Genomic DNA, 12,951 nt, shown 5'->3' with positions numbered 1-12,951 from the left:
AATGGAACTGGAATATAGCTGTCTTCTGGTTACTAGCTAGCACCTTAATTACTACACTAAACTCACATTCTTAAAATCCTTTAACCATTTTCAATTCTAAATTTCAACTTTGGAAAATCATATCTTTTCCTTTCTAGAAAATGTTAGGTAGTTGTTAAAGAGATTATGTAACAATCAGCAACCTATGTCAGGAATTGTTCCTTAAATGAATCCACTTTATTTAACTTTTCTTGCTGATTCGGCCAATTGGTATTTAGACTAGTAATATTGTGGGGGTTTGTCCTTTTAACTGACATTTTTAAAATTTTGTACCTTCAAGGAACCTCAGAAAGAGTTTTGTCTGGTAGTGGTGAAGTTGATTTTGAAGCAACATTAAAAAAATGGAATCACATGCACGTGCCCCAAATAGAATATAAATCAGAGGTTGGTTTGCTTATTGTTTCTTCTAATTATGCACTTCATTTGTAGCCTTTTTCTGTGAAACTTAATCCACACTCAAATGCTTTTTACACAGATACCTCAAGGGGACTTGGCCCCACCTATATTGCTTCCTACACCACAAAAAATACTGGAAATCAGGTAAGAATTATTTTTTTCCTTAGTTCATTGATATAGCTGAAAGTATCCTATTTCTACTACAAAATTGATTTTTCACAGTTAATTTTGGGCTACTTATATATGTTTTGATGGGTAAATAGCCTGAGATAGAGTTAAACTAAGTAAAAGATTGCCCTTTACATTCTGCTTAAATTAAATTCAAATTCAAATAATACCATATTGTTATAATCAACAGGGGAAGCTCTCCGGTTCCCTCAAAGAAACTATCTTTGACAAATGGGGAAACCCTGGAATTTCAAAACAGGTAAGAAAATAAGTGAATATTTTTTTAAGAAATTATCAAAGTCATTTTAACAGATACCGTTTGTCATTTGCTCCCACAACAGACAATCTTTGAGTTAGAACTTGTGTATTGTGGTCCATCCATAGGAGTTTGCTGTCCAGTTTATCTAAATGAGGTTTTCTATCAAGATATCCATTCATGCATACACATCATGCTGTTACCTTTCATAGTAGGATTATATTATGAAAAGTACAGAAAAAAGTGTAGTTTGAATGAAAGAAATTAAAATATTTGGTAAGAAAAAAAAGGAAACAAATCTTAAATTGATCTAGTTTAAGGACCACTTCCGAATTCTCTTTTTGAGGATATTATTGAATCCATCAACCAAAGCTTTTATGTCTTCCCCTTCCTCTCAGCCTATTCACTCGTTCTTCATATAGTTCTTTATATGATCTATAAAGTGCAATTCACTCTGCCTCCTTTGCCTCCCACATAGTCTAATAATAATTCAGTTATTATGTTCACATTCTGATTTATTATTCTTTGATATACGAATCAGTCATCCTGAAAGCTGTGTATTCTAGAATTTGGATGGCAAGGAAAAGATTCTTGTATTCCCAATGTATCTGTCAAAAACCAGTATACTTCTGTCTTACATATACAATGTATATCACAAATTATATCCATATCTGCAAGCATCTTATTGTATTTAAAAATTCTAATTTGCTGTAGCCTACTTGCATGTACATGGACACACCCTTGTCTTAACAGCTACCGGTAAGAATTTTACTGGTGGCATTTATTATTCAAAATTAAGATTGAAGGTTATGTGGGAGGCTTTTGTAAATGTCAAATAATGGTTGCTATCATCAATGTGATTTGATATGTGTATGATTTCATTAATTATTGTCATTGTATTTTGAAGGATATCTCAGAAAAAAATTTCAAGCAGTCTAGAAGACTTGCAAAGTGAATCTCTGGAAAAGGTTAGCGCCAATATTTCAATGTTTGCCTATTTAAAGCTGGATATAAAGCTCAATCCACAGAAGTTTCATGTAGCAGAATAATTCTAATTCCACTGTTGCCTTGACTTTGAGATCAAAAGAAACTGCTCTGTACTGTCAAATACATTAATATCTGCTAAATCACCCACCTCAGGAAGAAGCTATCTATATTTGGTAAATTCTGAACAACATTTGCAATATAAATCCAAATATAAAATAATTTGATTGCACTTAACTAACATACTATACCCATTTATTCACCAAGAAGGTTATATATCAGTTTAATAGGCTAATCTGTGGGTTTTCCATTGTATCCCTTCAGTATAATTTGTGTTCTTATGCATATCAAATGAAAAACTAACTTTCCCGATTACCATATAATTCTAAGGTTTATTTTCTCCTTGTTTTGCACTTTTACTTTGTTCTTGTGTAGTGTATAATTTGGATGTGCATATAAGTAATTGATTTTTAGTGAGACCTTGACATTGATATAAAGCTGATATGAGAGCGTATGTTGATACTACATGCAGTTGGCAGATAGATCCTAAGCAGAAGCTGAAATAGCTGACTGTGGCTAAAAATGTGAAAGGAAAACCTCATACCCTAAGGCCAGATATGGCAGGTTTGTTAATGCTTATCGAGAATATTATAGATTCTGTTCCATTTGCAGCATCCGGTTTACCATATACTGGAGCCCTGGGATTACATACTTGTGAGAATTTGTTTTATAAAACTGTTGGCCATCCATAAATGCATTTTTCCTGCAGTGCATATTTTTCTCTGAAGTTGCACATTTGGATATGTGCATACTTGACATGCCAAGTTGAACTGTCAACTGTCTTATCTACATAATCCTTTGCGCACATAAAGAGCCCTCCGAGCAAACCAGGCGTTAGACGAGATTAGAATACAGTCTCTTCTACTTGCAGCTGAATTTGTTATAAACAGGTTGTTCTATTCCTATTTTTAGTATAATAAAATGATGGAGCAGACGATTTGCATCACTTTCATGCATTAGACTATGCATTATCTATGCTACTTATATTGCTAAATCCAATCTGCATAACCTCAATGCAGTAATGTATTGCCACTCACTTCCAGAGGGAAATCAGCAGGTCTTTCAGTCCATATATAGATACATTATAAGCATTGATTAGTACAGTTAGTATATCTTGCATTGTGTTCATGGAGGACTTGTTAGATTGAACTGAGTGTAATTTTTACTGTTTTTCCAACATAAGCTATGTATAAGGATTTCTGCAGTAGCCAACTTTTGAAATTTGTTAGGCAATGATCAGAATGAATGGATGGTGACTGGTTCAGCGCAGTGTGTGTAGCAACCCCTGTAACAGATTCCATTGACTTAATAGAACCTAGACTTAAAAGATAGAATAAAAGGGTTGGAAGGGACTTTGAGGTCTTCTAGTCCAACTCCCTGCTCAAGAATAAGATCTTTGGACAATGATTGTCCAATCTTTTCTTGACATTTCAAATGTAGGAGTACACACAGTTTCTGAAGGCAAGCCATTCCATGATTAATTGTCTACACTATCAGGAAATTTATCCTTAGTTTTAGATTGGATCTCTGTTTAATGATCTTCCACCCATTACTTCTTGACCTGCTCTCTGATGCTTTGGAGAATAGGTCGACGCCCTCTTCTCTATGCCAGTCCTTCAAATATTGGAAGACAGCTTCTGTTTCACCTCTGGTCCTTCTCTTTGTGAGAGTAGACATACCTAGTTCCTTCAACTGTTTGTTGTACAGTTTAGCCTCCAGACCCCTTCTCATTTTTGTTGCTCTTCTCTGTATTCTTATGAGAAATGACATGCACATTAATAACCATATAGCAGGACACTGCATATTGAGGAGAAAATAAACCTATTATTGTTATCCAATAGATTGGACTAAAAATATCACATCATTTATGTCTACACTAATATTTTGTTTGTTACTTTCTCTCCCTCATACTTTGAAATTGCCCTTCCTGCAACTTCATAGCATGTTGATGGGAAACCAGTAGAACGTGATCTAGAAGAAGAGGTATATTAACTCCATTTTAACATTTACCACTCTGAAAACAGTTTCTTTATTTTGTGCCTAATTTTCTTATCTGTGTTACCACGGAATGCGTGCTTGAGAATTTTTGTATGTGGGCAGTCTGTGCAAATTAGCCAAGCTTTTACTGTTAATTTTTGTATAATAAATATTGTAAGTTAAGGCTTAAAATTAACATTTTCTAAGGCTGATGAGTGGGTATGATAGGATGAAGTCATGTCAAAATGCTTGTGTAACTAAAAACTAACACTTTACTCCTTGCTTTCCTAATCTATACATGATAAAAATTAGATGTTTGTAACAAATGGCCTGTTTAGGCTACTCAACAGTGAGAATAGTTAAATGGGCCATAAAAGCTATCCATGATTATTCAGCACAGAATGAAGTTAATCAGGTATAGTGGAGGAGATATCAAGTATGGATACAGAAGAAATACCAATTAAGGACATCCATGGTGCATCTGTTTCAGATGTCACATGAATGGTGGCATTTATTTCCTTAAATAATATAACTTATTATTTATATTATTTAAAAATAAAATAATATGATTCAACAAATACCGTACAAGGATAAATTAAGATAAAATAATTACTATGGATATTGATATGTGGCATGTAAGCATATATATGTGACAAAGTTCTCTACCACTGTCTTCATTTCTCTGTTTTTAGCTGTTAAATCCTGCTGTCTCATACATTCTTTAATCCAGAAAGTCACATCTCTCCACAATAATAGAAAACATTTGACCACAGTGAGAATTTCTGTATTGGCCAAATATTTTTACTTCTCAGAAGACAAATGCTGATAGCTTCTGACCAAAACGAATGCAGCATATTTTAGAAACAATGCTGACTTAATTATTTTTCTCTTTTTGTTAAAAAAAAATTGTAACCTACATAGAATAAATCTCATGTGAAAAGCAGCAAGTACCAAACCTTGCCAGGGAAACTTCCTCGAGCAGCACACAACGGAGATAACCACCTGTACAACACACCTACTACTCCATGTTGTATAAATGGCAATGAGGACAACGGTATACAGAGCCTGAGTACGTACTATGGAAACAACAATGAACTTGCTGCCTATGCGCATTTGTGTGTGTGGTTTAAAAATATTTTTAAAATGCCACGGAGCAAAATTTGGACTTGTGAGAATAATATCATGTTATTAAGGATAATGAATCTTAATTTCCATCAATATGACTCCTACACTGTAGAAAGTTGGATTTCCTAATTCTCTGAATTCAGAACTGTTAGCTGCATACTTAGTTGATGATGGCCCTAAAATATAATTAGTCTGAGAGTTTGGAGTGTCTATTGATCTGGGAAGAATTTTATGGACGCTGAATTGTTACATCCACTGCAAAGAAAGGCAGGAAATGAACAACTGCAGGGATGTGTGGAGAAAAGTCACAATGGTAGCCAAAACAATATGATATGTGACACACATTAAAAACCTTGTGGACACCTCTGTATCACAACCTCTGTTCATGATTATAATAAACCACTGTCAGACCAGGCCCAGTGTAGGTCCAGGAAAAGTAACTTCCATTATTTACTTGTATTCCTTTAGTTCCACCAGTCTTTATTTATCATTATTTAATACACTGCCTACATGTTGTTGTAAAGCTAGTGCACCTTTTTGAATTGCTAATTAGAAATGTCATCATGATAGTTGAAGCTACCCACAGGTTTAACTGGTGCATGTAAATAAGCTGCATGATTTACAGATTAACAGAGTTGGAAGGGACCTTATAGGTCATCTAATCCAACTCCTCCCCCTCACTCAAGCAGGAGGCCCTACACCAGGGGTGTCCAAACTTGGTCCCTTTAAGACTTTTGGACTTCAACTCCCAGAGTCCCTCAGCCAGCAAAGCTGGCTGAGGAACTCTGGGAGTTGAAGTCCAAAAGTCTTAAAGGGACCAAGTTTGGACACCCCTGCCCTACACCTTAATGGAATTAATGGTTGAATTCCTAAGAAGTAGGAGCCACAGGGCTCTGACCCTGCTTTTCATTTACAGTACAGTGTGGAGACACTCCAAAACCCAGGCCTGTTGAAATAGTAAACAGTCCTTTTCAAATGCATAGATTCTCCTTGGAAAAAAAGATCTTTGACCTCTCTTTATAAATAAAACTGATAGCTGAGCCTAGAAGATTAGCATGATTTGTTTCTAAAGGGAAAACTAACACATTTTCCTTTGAATTGTTTGCATTTTAAGTTAGAAAAAGAACATGTTTTGTTTTATTCACTGTACTGGCTTAGTACTCAGTATGAGGATTTTTTTTTAATTGTGTATTTCTCAACGTAAAAAAATTTCATCTGTACGTAGCACATACTGCTCCTGAGCATTCAAGTTCATCTGCTTTGCTATTTTGCCTCCTGTCCGTGTTTTTTTTTATTTTTCTTCTTTCATCTGTTTGCTTTCTCTGCTTTTCTTTAACTTTGTTTTGCTTCAATTTTACATCATCTTTGCTTCTTCATATGGCTTTCTGCTTCTTGGAATGAGTGAAGATCGCCTCAGGAGTGTCAGTGCACCAATATTAGGTATTGTATACCTAACCAACATGCCACCTTTATGCAAGAAATAAATAACTTTATTGAAAATTCTAATTGCAGGGAGTTGCCTTTTTTTAAATCATGATTCCTGATCCCGCAAGTGAAAGTCACATATAGTCCTAATAGTACAAGATTACATTTAGAAAGCAACACAAGGGATTCTGTGGTTTTTAATGGACTCTGGACATGCTTGAAATTGCATTTACTACTTCAAAAGAAAACATGTTTGGGAAAAATATTTAAAATGCATCTTAATATTTAAAATGCATCTTATTTTTGCCATTAAGCCATGCAAAACATAGCTTATGGGAAAATATTTTGGCTATTCTATGACAATAGAGAATTATGTTCATTTGAAAAATGTATTTTGCATCCATGTTACATATCAAGCTATAATTACCAATATCCATCATGGGGCACCATGTTCAATTTATATTGCGATCAGTGAACCCTTCAGCTAGCCATCCAGTGTTATAAATTACATAAAGGTAAAGTTATAGGTTTCCCCTATCCAGTTGTGTCGGACTCTAGCGGGCGGTGCACATTTCCATTTCTTAGCTGCGGGAGCCAGCATTGTGAGAAGATATCTTCATAGCCAACATGACTGTACACCGAATAAATTATATACAATTATTTTTTTCTACCCACAGAACACCAGTTTATACATTTGAGAGGATGCAGGCTTTTATTTTTGCAATCCAATATATCCAACATATGCAACCCAATATATATGAGCAGCTTTGAGTGATTTATACTCTGGACATCTGGACGTTCATAGATATTCTTAATATTCCACAGGAGCTCCTGACCATATGGACAGCACAACTTCAGAAGAACTTTCACCCTTGTCATCTGGAACAGATTCAGGTGCACAGTCTCCATTATCTCCAGACAACAAAAGAAGTCCAAAAGGAATTAAAAAAATATGGGGAAAGTAAGTGTGCTTTTTCTCCCCCCCATATCTTGATTATTTATATTTTTACATTGATTTATGCAACTGCCCTGCTCAGCACACATCAGTAATAATTGATAAAAATCACATAATAAAACAAAATGTAAAAGGAAAATCCAGGAAACAGAGGCAATGTAATAGATTAATGCATCCATCTGAAGAAACATTAGAAGCTATTGGATACCTGACATTAAAAATTCAGGTATTGGTATGTAAAATTTGCTGTCTGTGTTTGAATTTCTGATGACTTTCCATTCTTAACATCGCCATAAAAGGATACGCCGAACTCAGTCTGGAAATTTCCCTGGAGATGATCTAGGTTTGGTTGAATTTCGAAGAGGTGGTCTCCGTGCAACAGCTGGACCTCGATTATCTCGGTCAAAGGACACCAAGGGTCCAAAGAGGTAGAAGATGGCTATTTATTTTTTGTGTGGCTAACTATTTGCTTAATTGTTTAAATTCACTCTGAATTTCATTTAACTTTAATTCATTCTAAATTTCATTTAACAGAGTTAAATTCGCTCTGTAGTGAAAGCACTGTTTTACCATTATGTAAAGATTTTCAAACCAAGATTTCTCCTCTAGAGGACCTAATTGGTAAATGTGTGTTTGCAATTGTACAGGATACGTTCAATTGTTTAGCAACTTCCATCACTAATAATTCTTGTTTACAAAGCTTCACTGTTCTATTTGACTGCAGTTTCTGAAGCAAGAATAAATTTTGCTTCTTTGCTTAGTCTACTTCCCATTAACTCTATCAAAATGGACTTTGGTTGTTTGCAACCGAGCCATAGCAAATGACCAAAGAGCAAATTGATTTGCAATGGGATTAGCATGAAATGCTATAGCTGCTAAGCCTACTCAGCCTAAATGTCATATTGAAGCTACTGGGTTTCTATTTTTGTCATGTTATGTGGCTAGCTCATCTGTATGTTTCTGCGAAATATTCCAGTTTCATTAATATACAAAAGCAAGTGACGCGTGGCAAATTTCCCTATTCTTGAAAATAAAAACCAATGGCAAGGAAGAAAAGATATACTAGAAATTCTTTGATAGTATGAAGTGGGATATCTCTGTGCCCAGTTTTTTTTCTGAATATAATCTCCCCTCATTATTATGATAATAATCCTGGGATTAAGTGATTCTGACTTTAATCTGTAGTAACTAATAGTTGGCAAACTTTTATGTATTTATTTATTCAATTGATCTTACATCTCAGTCCCAGTTATGGATTGCAGGTTGTCGATAATGATATGCTAATGCAAATCTCTTTTCCTTAATTATGGTTCTTAGTGATCATAATGCCCCATTTGCCCAATGGGGCACTGAACGTGTTTGCAACTGGCTTGAGGACTTTGGCCTTGGTCAGTATGTCATTTTTGCAAGACAGTGGATAACATCTGGCCATACACTTCTAACAGCAACACCTCAGGATATGGAAAAGGTAAACATTCTAGATTGCTAAAAACTCCATTAAGAATTCATTCTGGGGTTCTTTCTGGTTGCTGGTGCATTCATGTGATACTGTATATTAATCTGTGAAGTGTTAGAGCCACTTTATAAAGCCTTGGTAACACCACACTTGGAATACTGCATTCAGTTTTGGTCACCATGATATAAAAAGATGTTAAGACTCTAGAAAGAGTGCAAAGAAGAGCAACACAGATGATTAGGGGACTGGAGGCTAAAACGTATAAAGAATGGTTGCAGGCATTGGGTATGTCTAGTTTAATGAAACCAAGGAGTAGGAGCGACATGATAGCAGTGTTCCAATATCTAAGGGTCTGCCATAAAGAGGGGATCAACTTATTCTCCAAAGCATCTGAAGGCAGGACAAGAAGCAATTGAAGCAATCAAGGAGAGAACCAACCTGAAACTAAGAGATTTCCTGCCAGTTAGAACTATCAGTCAGTGGAACGACTTCCTCCAGAAGTTGTGAGTGCTCCAATAGTGGAAGTTTTTAAGAAGAGATTGGATAATTACTTGTCTGAAATAGTATAGGGTTTCCTGTTTCAGCAGGAGGTTGGATTAGAAGACTCCAAGGTACTTTCCAACTCTGTTACTCTGTTATATGTAATTTTATAAATTGAAAATATAAAAAAAACCATTAACCCCCAGTGATATTTGATTTGGCTGCAGCAGTATCTCCCCCACAGTGTACATCAAAGGTTAGATTATCTCCCAAAAATATAAAGCAGAGGTCTAAGCAGGAAAAATGAGTAGCAATTGTCAGATTGCTTTACATAAGACTCTTGTTCTTTGGAGAAGGGAAAACTGTCTTAGTCACTTATAGATGTTATGCTAGAAGTTTAATGGAGGGACAGAATAAGTCATGTTTAAATGGTGCATATCTGATTCAAGGGAGTGTTTTAGATTATTTTGCTTTTATTTTATTTTATTTTTATAGATCTGCATTTAATAAAAGATTTTCAAAGGCCCTTTATAGCAGTATGATTCATGAACATTCCTAAAACAGCTACTAATATAAATCAAATAATAGAACCTGTAAATCCAATAGCAGCCATTGTTAATTCAACTCTACTTAATAATTAAGTGTAATTATGTGATGCACATATAAACATATCTTTTTAGGCAGAGTATATAAACTTGGTTGCCATTGTAAAGAAATGGAGGAATTAAAACAATTGTTCAGAGTTGATTTGCCAGAATTTTCATAGAACAAAACACAAAACAAAGTAGAAGGCAATACAAATTAGAAATGTATGCATATTCTTGTATGTGCTTTTCTTAGTGTGTTCATTGTTATAAGGATTTTCAAAAACTAAAATCACTTTCTCTTTTTTCACTCTTCTCTACAGTTACACACACACAGATACATACACTTTGCACAACCCCTTTTCACATATATTTTTTTCTGCATATTTTAAGCTTAAAGGTGAAGTACATCAGAATTTATGATCCATAGGTCCAAATAAAATCAGCCTTGCAGATACTGAATTCAAAAGATTGCTTTTTTAGCAACTCTATGTACTAGCAGACGACAAATTGGATATCTTGAGGTTTAAACATTAAAACAGTAATATTACTTTGGAAATTTCCAATTCAGCACAGTATCTTTTATTCAAGAACTTCAACGTATTTGTGATCTATTTGAAGATGTGTCAAGTTGACGGGTACTGTTTTAATTATCATCATTGCTTCCCCATGCAGGAGTTAGGAATTAAGCATCCTTTACACAGGAAGAAATTGGTTTTGGCAGTCAAAGCTATAAATACAAAACAAGATGATAAGTCTGCACAGTTAGATCATATCTGGGTTACACGTAAGTATTTGAAATGGCAAAAAGAAATGAAAAAAAAGATTGATTATGTTTCTAGCCTACTTTACAGTTTGAAAATTTGTATTTTTTTTAAAAAAACCTACTCAACTTCAATTTCATCTCTAGAAACATTACAGAGATATATGGTTTTATTTTCATTTTCTTCAGTTTTATTTCCTTTTTGAGCATTGTATTGTTTCGTATAAACTATGCAATTAGATGGAAGATTTCTTAAAAAGCTGTTTTGGTGCGGAAAATATTAAACATGTAGAATGGTCACAAACAATAGGGATGGAATCATATTATTCTCCAGAGAATATAAGAAGCTAGAAACATTATTCTGCAAAAGCAAAATTTAGTTTTGTGAATAAGTGAATTGGTGTTTTTTTTAATTAAGCAGTAAAGTATATTTATGTATATTCCACAGGATGGCTTGATGATATTGGTTTACCTCAGTACAAAGATCAGTTTCATGAATCACGAGTTGATGGCAGAATGCTGCAATATCTAACTGTGGTAAGGTAGCTAAAATCCTTATTTATTGGGACTAGCAAAAGTTCCTTTTCTTTCATTCAGATGGAGCAGAAGAGAATAACTTAATCTCAGCATTCCTTTCTTTTGAAACCATATTTAGAATTTGTTCCCAAGAATTGTCAATATTTAACTTTCCAGACACTTTGAATGGCCAGGAAGCTAACCCAGACCATTTTTAGATTTTCATGGTAAACATGACAATGGAAGAGTCTCTCTCTCTCTCCCTCTCCCTCTCTCCCTCTCTCTCTCCCTCTCTCTCTCTCTCTCTCTCTCTCTCTCTCTCTCTCACACACACACACACACACACACACACACACACACACTCTTTAAAAAAAAATCAACACTAATCGCTGCTCTAGCTTAAAACAAGGGAATGGTTTTTGTTAAAATCATACTAGCAAAAAAGATAAATTTCATTCTGCACCACATCTCAATTCAACAAATCCATGAGAGGAGATTGTAACAAATATATTAAAATTCCCAACTTTTCTGTCCAGCAGTTAGAACTTTGGGGAGCATAGTTTTGTTCAAGGAAGCCAGTATCCAAGCAAAGCCAATATGTTTAGAAAGGAATATTGGTTGTTATTAAACAAAAAATTATTGTTCCTGTATTAAATTGTAGATCAATCTAAATACTATGTACACACTTTTTCTCTTTTCAATCATGTTCAATTTCAGTTTTCAGAAACTGCCTGGACAAGTCCCAAGGTTTTTCAGCAGTGGTTTGACATTGCCTTCTTGCTAGGGCCAAGAGAAAGTGATTGGATCAAGGTCACCCAGATGGGTTTGTGCCTAAGAAGGGACTAAAACTCACAGTCTCCTCTTCTAGTCTGATGCCTTAATCATTAAACCAAATGGGCTCTCATGTATCCATAATGTGTGTATATATACTGCCAATATCATAATGCAAAGGAGTAAACAGAACAGAACTGAACAAAACAAGATCCACCAGATTTTTGGATCCAGAACTGAGATATACGATGGTCAAAAGAAATAGTCAACTTCAGAACTCCAGCCCCTATAAAATGGAAGGGAATCTCCTGTTAATTACTTGCATAAGACAGCATTCCACCTCAGGAGTGAAATCTACTTACCTTACCAGTTCGGAAGTGCTCACGCTGCACACACGTGTCACATGCACTCACAGACCTTCTGCGCATGTGCAGAAGGTAAAAAACACATTACTTCCTGGTTAAAACCAGGAAGTAATGACACCTGGGCAGGTGAGTGGAACTTCGCTCTGCCATCGCTACTGGATTGCCGAACCACCGGCCACGATCGCTACTGGATCACTAGATCCAGTCAGAACCAGGAGCATTTCACCCCTGTTCCACCTGCCTTAAATTGACGATCCCCAGTATTTTATAAACCATATACAGGTAGTCCTCAACTTATAACTTTTTGTTTAGCAGCCGTTCAAAGTTACAATGGTACTGAAGAAAAGGGACTTGCACTTACAGCCACTGCAGCGTCGTTATGGTCACATGGTCAAAATACAGGCATCTGCCAACAAGCATGTCTCTTTGACTGTTGCAATCTCCCAAAGTCATGTGATCTCCATTTGCATCCTTCCCAGCCATTTTTCAACAAGCAAAATCAATGGGGGAAGCTGGGTTTGCTTCACGACCATATGGTTTGCTTAACACACCATGGCAAAATGTTCATAAAATTGGACGTGGCTCACTTAACAGCTGCCTTGCTTAGCAGTGGAAATTCCTGTTCACAGTT

The 12,951-nt window shown here is 35.4% G+C and overlaps 1 protein-coding gene across 8 annotated transcripts in view; it reads left to right on the top strand.

Moving 5' to 3' along the window:
- The window catches only part of PPFIBP2 (PPFIA binding protein 2), a 98,191-nt gene that overhangs the window by 80,071 nt on the left and 5,169 nt on the right, over positions 1 to 12,951 (top strand). For all 8 annotated transcript variants that reach the window (XM_058160399.1, XM_058160426.1, XM_058160408.1 and 5 more), the window contains 11 exons: positions 320 to 423; positions 515 to 579; positions 794 to 862; positions 1,767 to 1,827; positions 3,845 to 3,886; positions 4,802 to 4,949; positions 7,256 to 7,391; positions 7,685 to 7,813; positions 8,703 to 8,853; positions 10,581 to 10,692; positions 11,117 to 11,205. In XM_058160399.1, coding sequence (XP_058016382.1) covers positions 320 to 423; positions 515 to 579; positions 794 to 862; positions 1,767 to 1,827; positions 3,845 to 3,886; positions 4,802 to 4,949; positions 7,256 to 7,391; positions 7,685 to 7,813; positions 8,703 to 8,853; positions 10,581 to 10,692; positions 11,117 to 11,205 — 1,106 coding nt within the window. The remainder of the gene's footprint in view (positions 1 to 319; positions 424 to 514; positions 580 to 793; positions 863 to 1,766; positions 1,828 to 3,844; positions 3,887 to 4,801; positions 4,950 to 7,255; positions 7,392 to 7,684; positions 7,814 to 8,702; positions 8,854 to 10,580; positions 10,693 to 11,116; positions 11,206 to 12,951) is intronic.

This window comes from Ahaetulla prasina, chromosome 1, assembly GCF_028640845.1.
Source record: "Ahaetulla prasina isolate Xishuangbanna chromosome 1, ASM2864084v1, whole genome shotgun sequence".
In the NCBI taxonomy this organism is placed as follows: Eukaryota; Metazoa; Chordata; class Lepidosauria; order Squamata; family Colubridae; genus Ahaetulla; species Ahaetulla prasina.
Note: the sequence above shows the minus strand (reverse complement) of the source record. Positions and strands in the feature narration are given on the sequence as shown.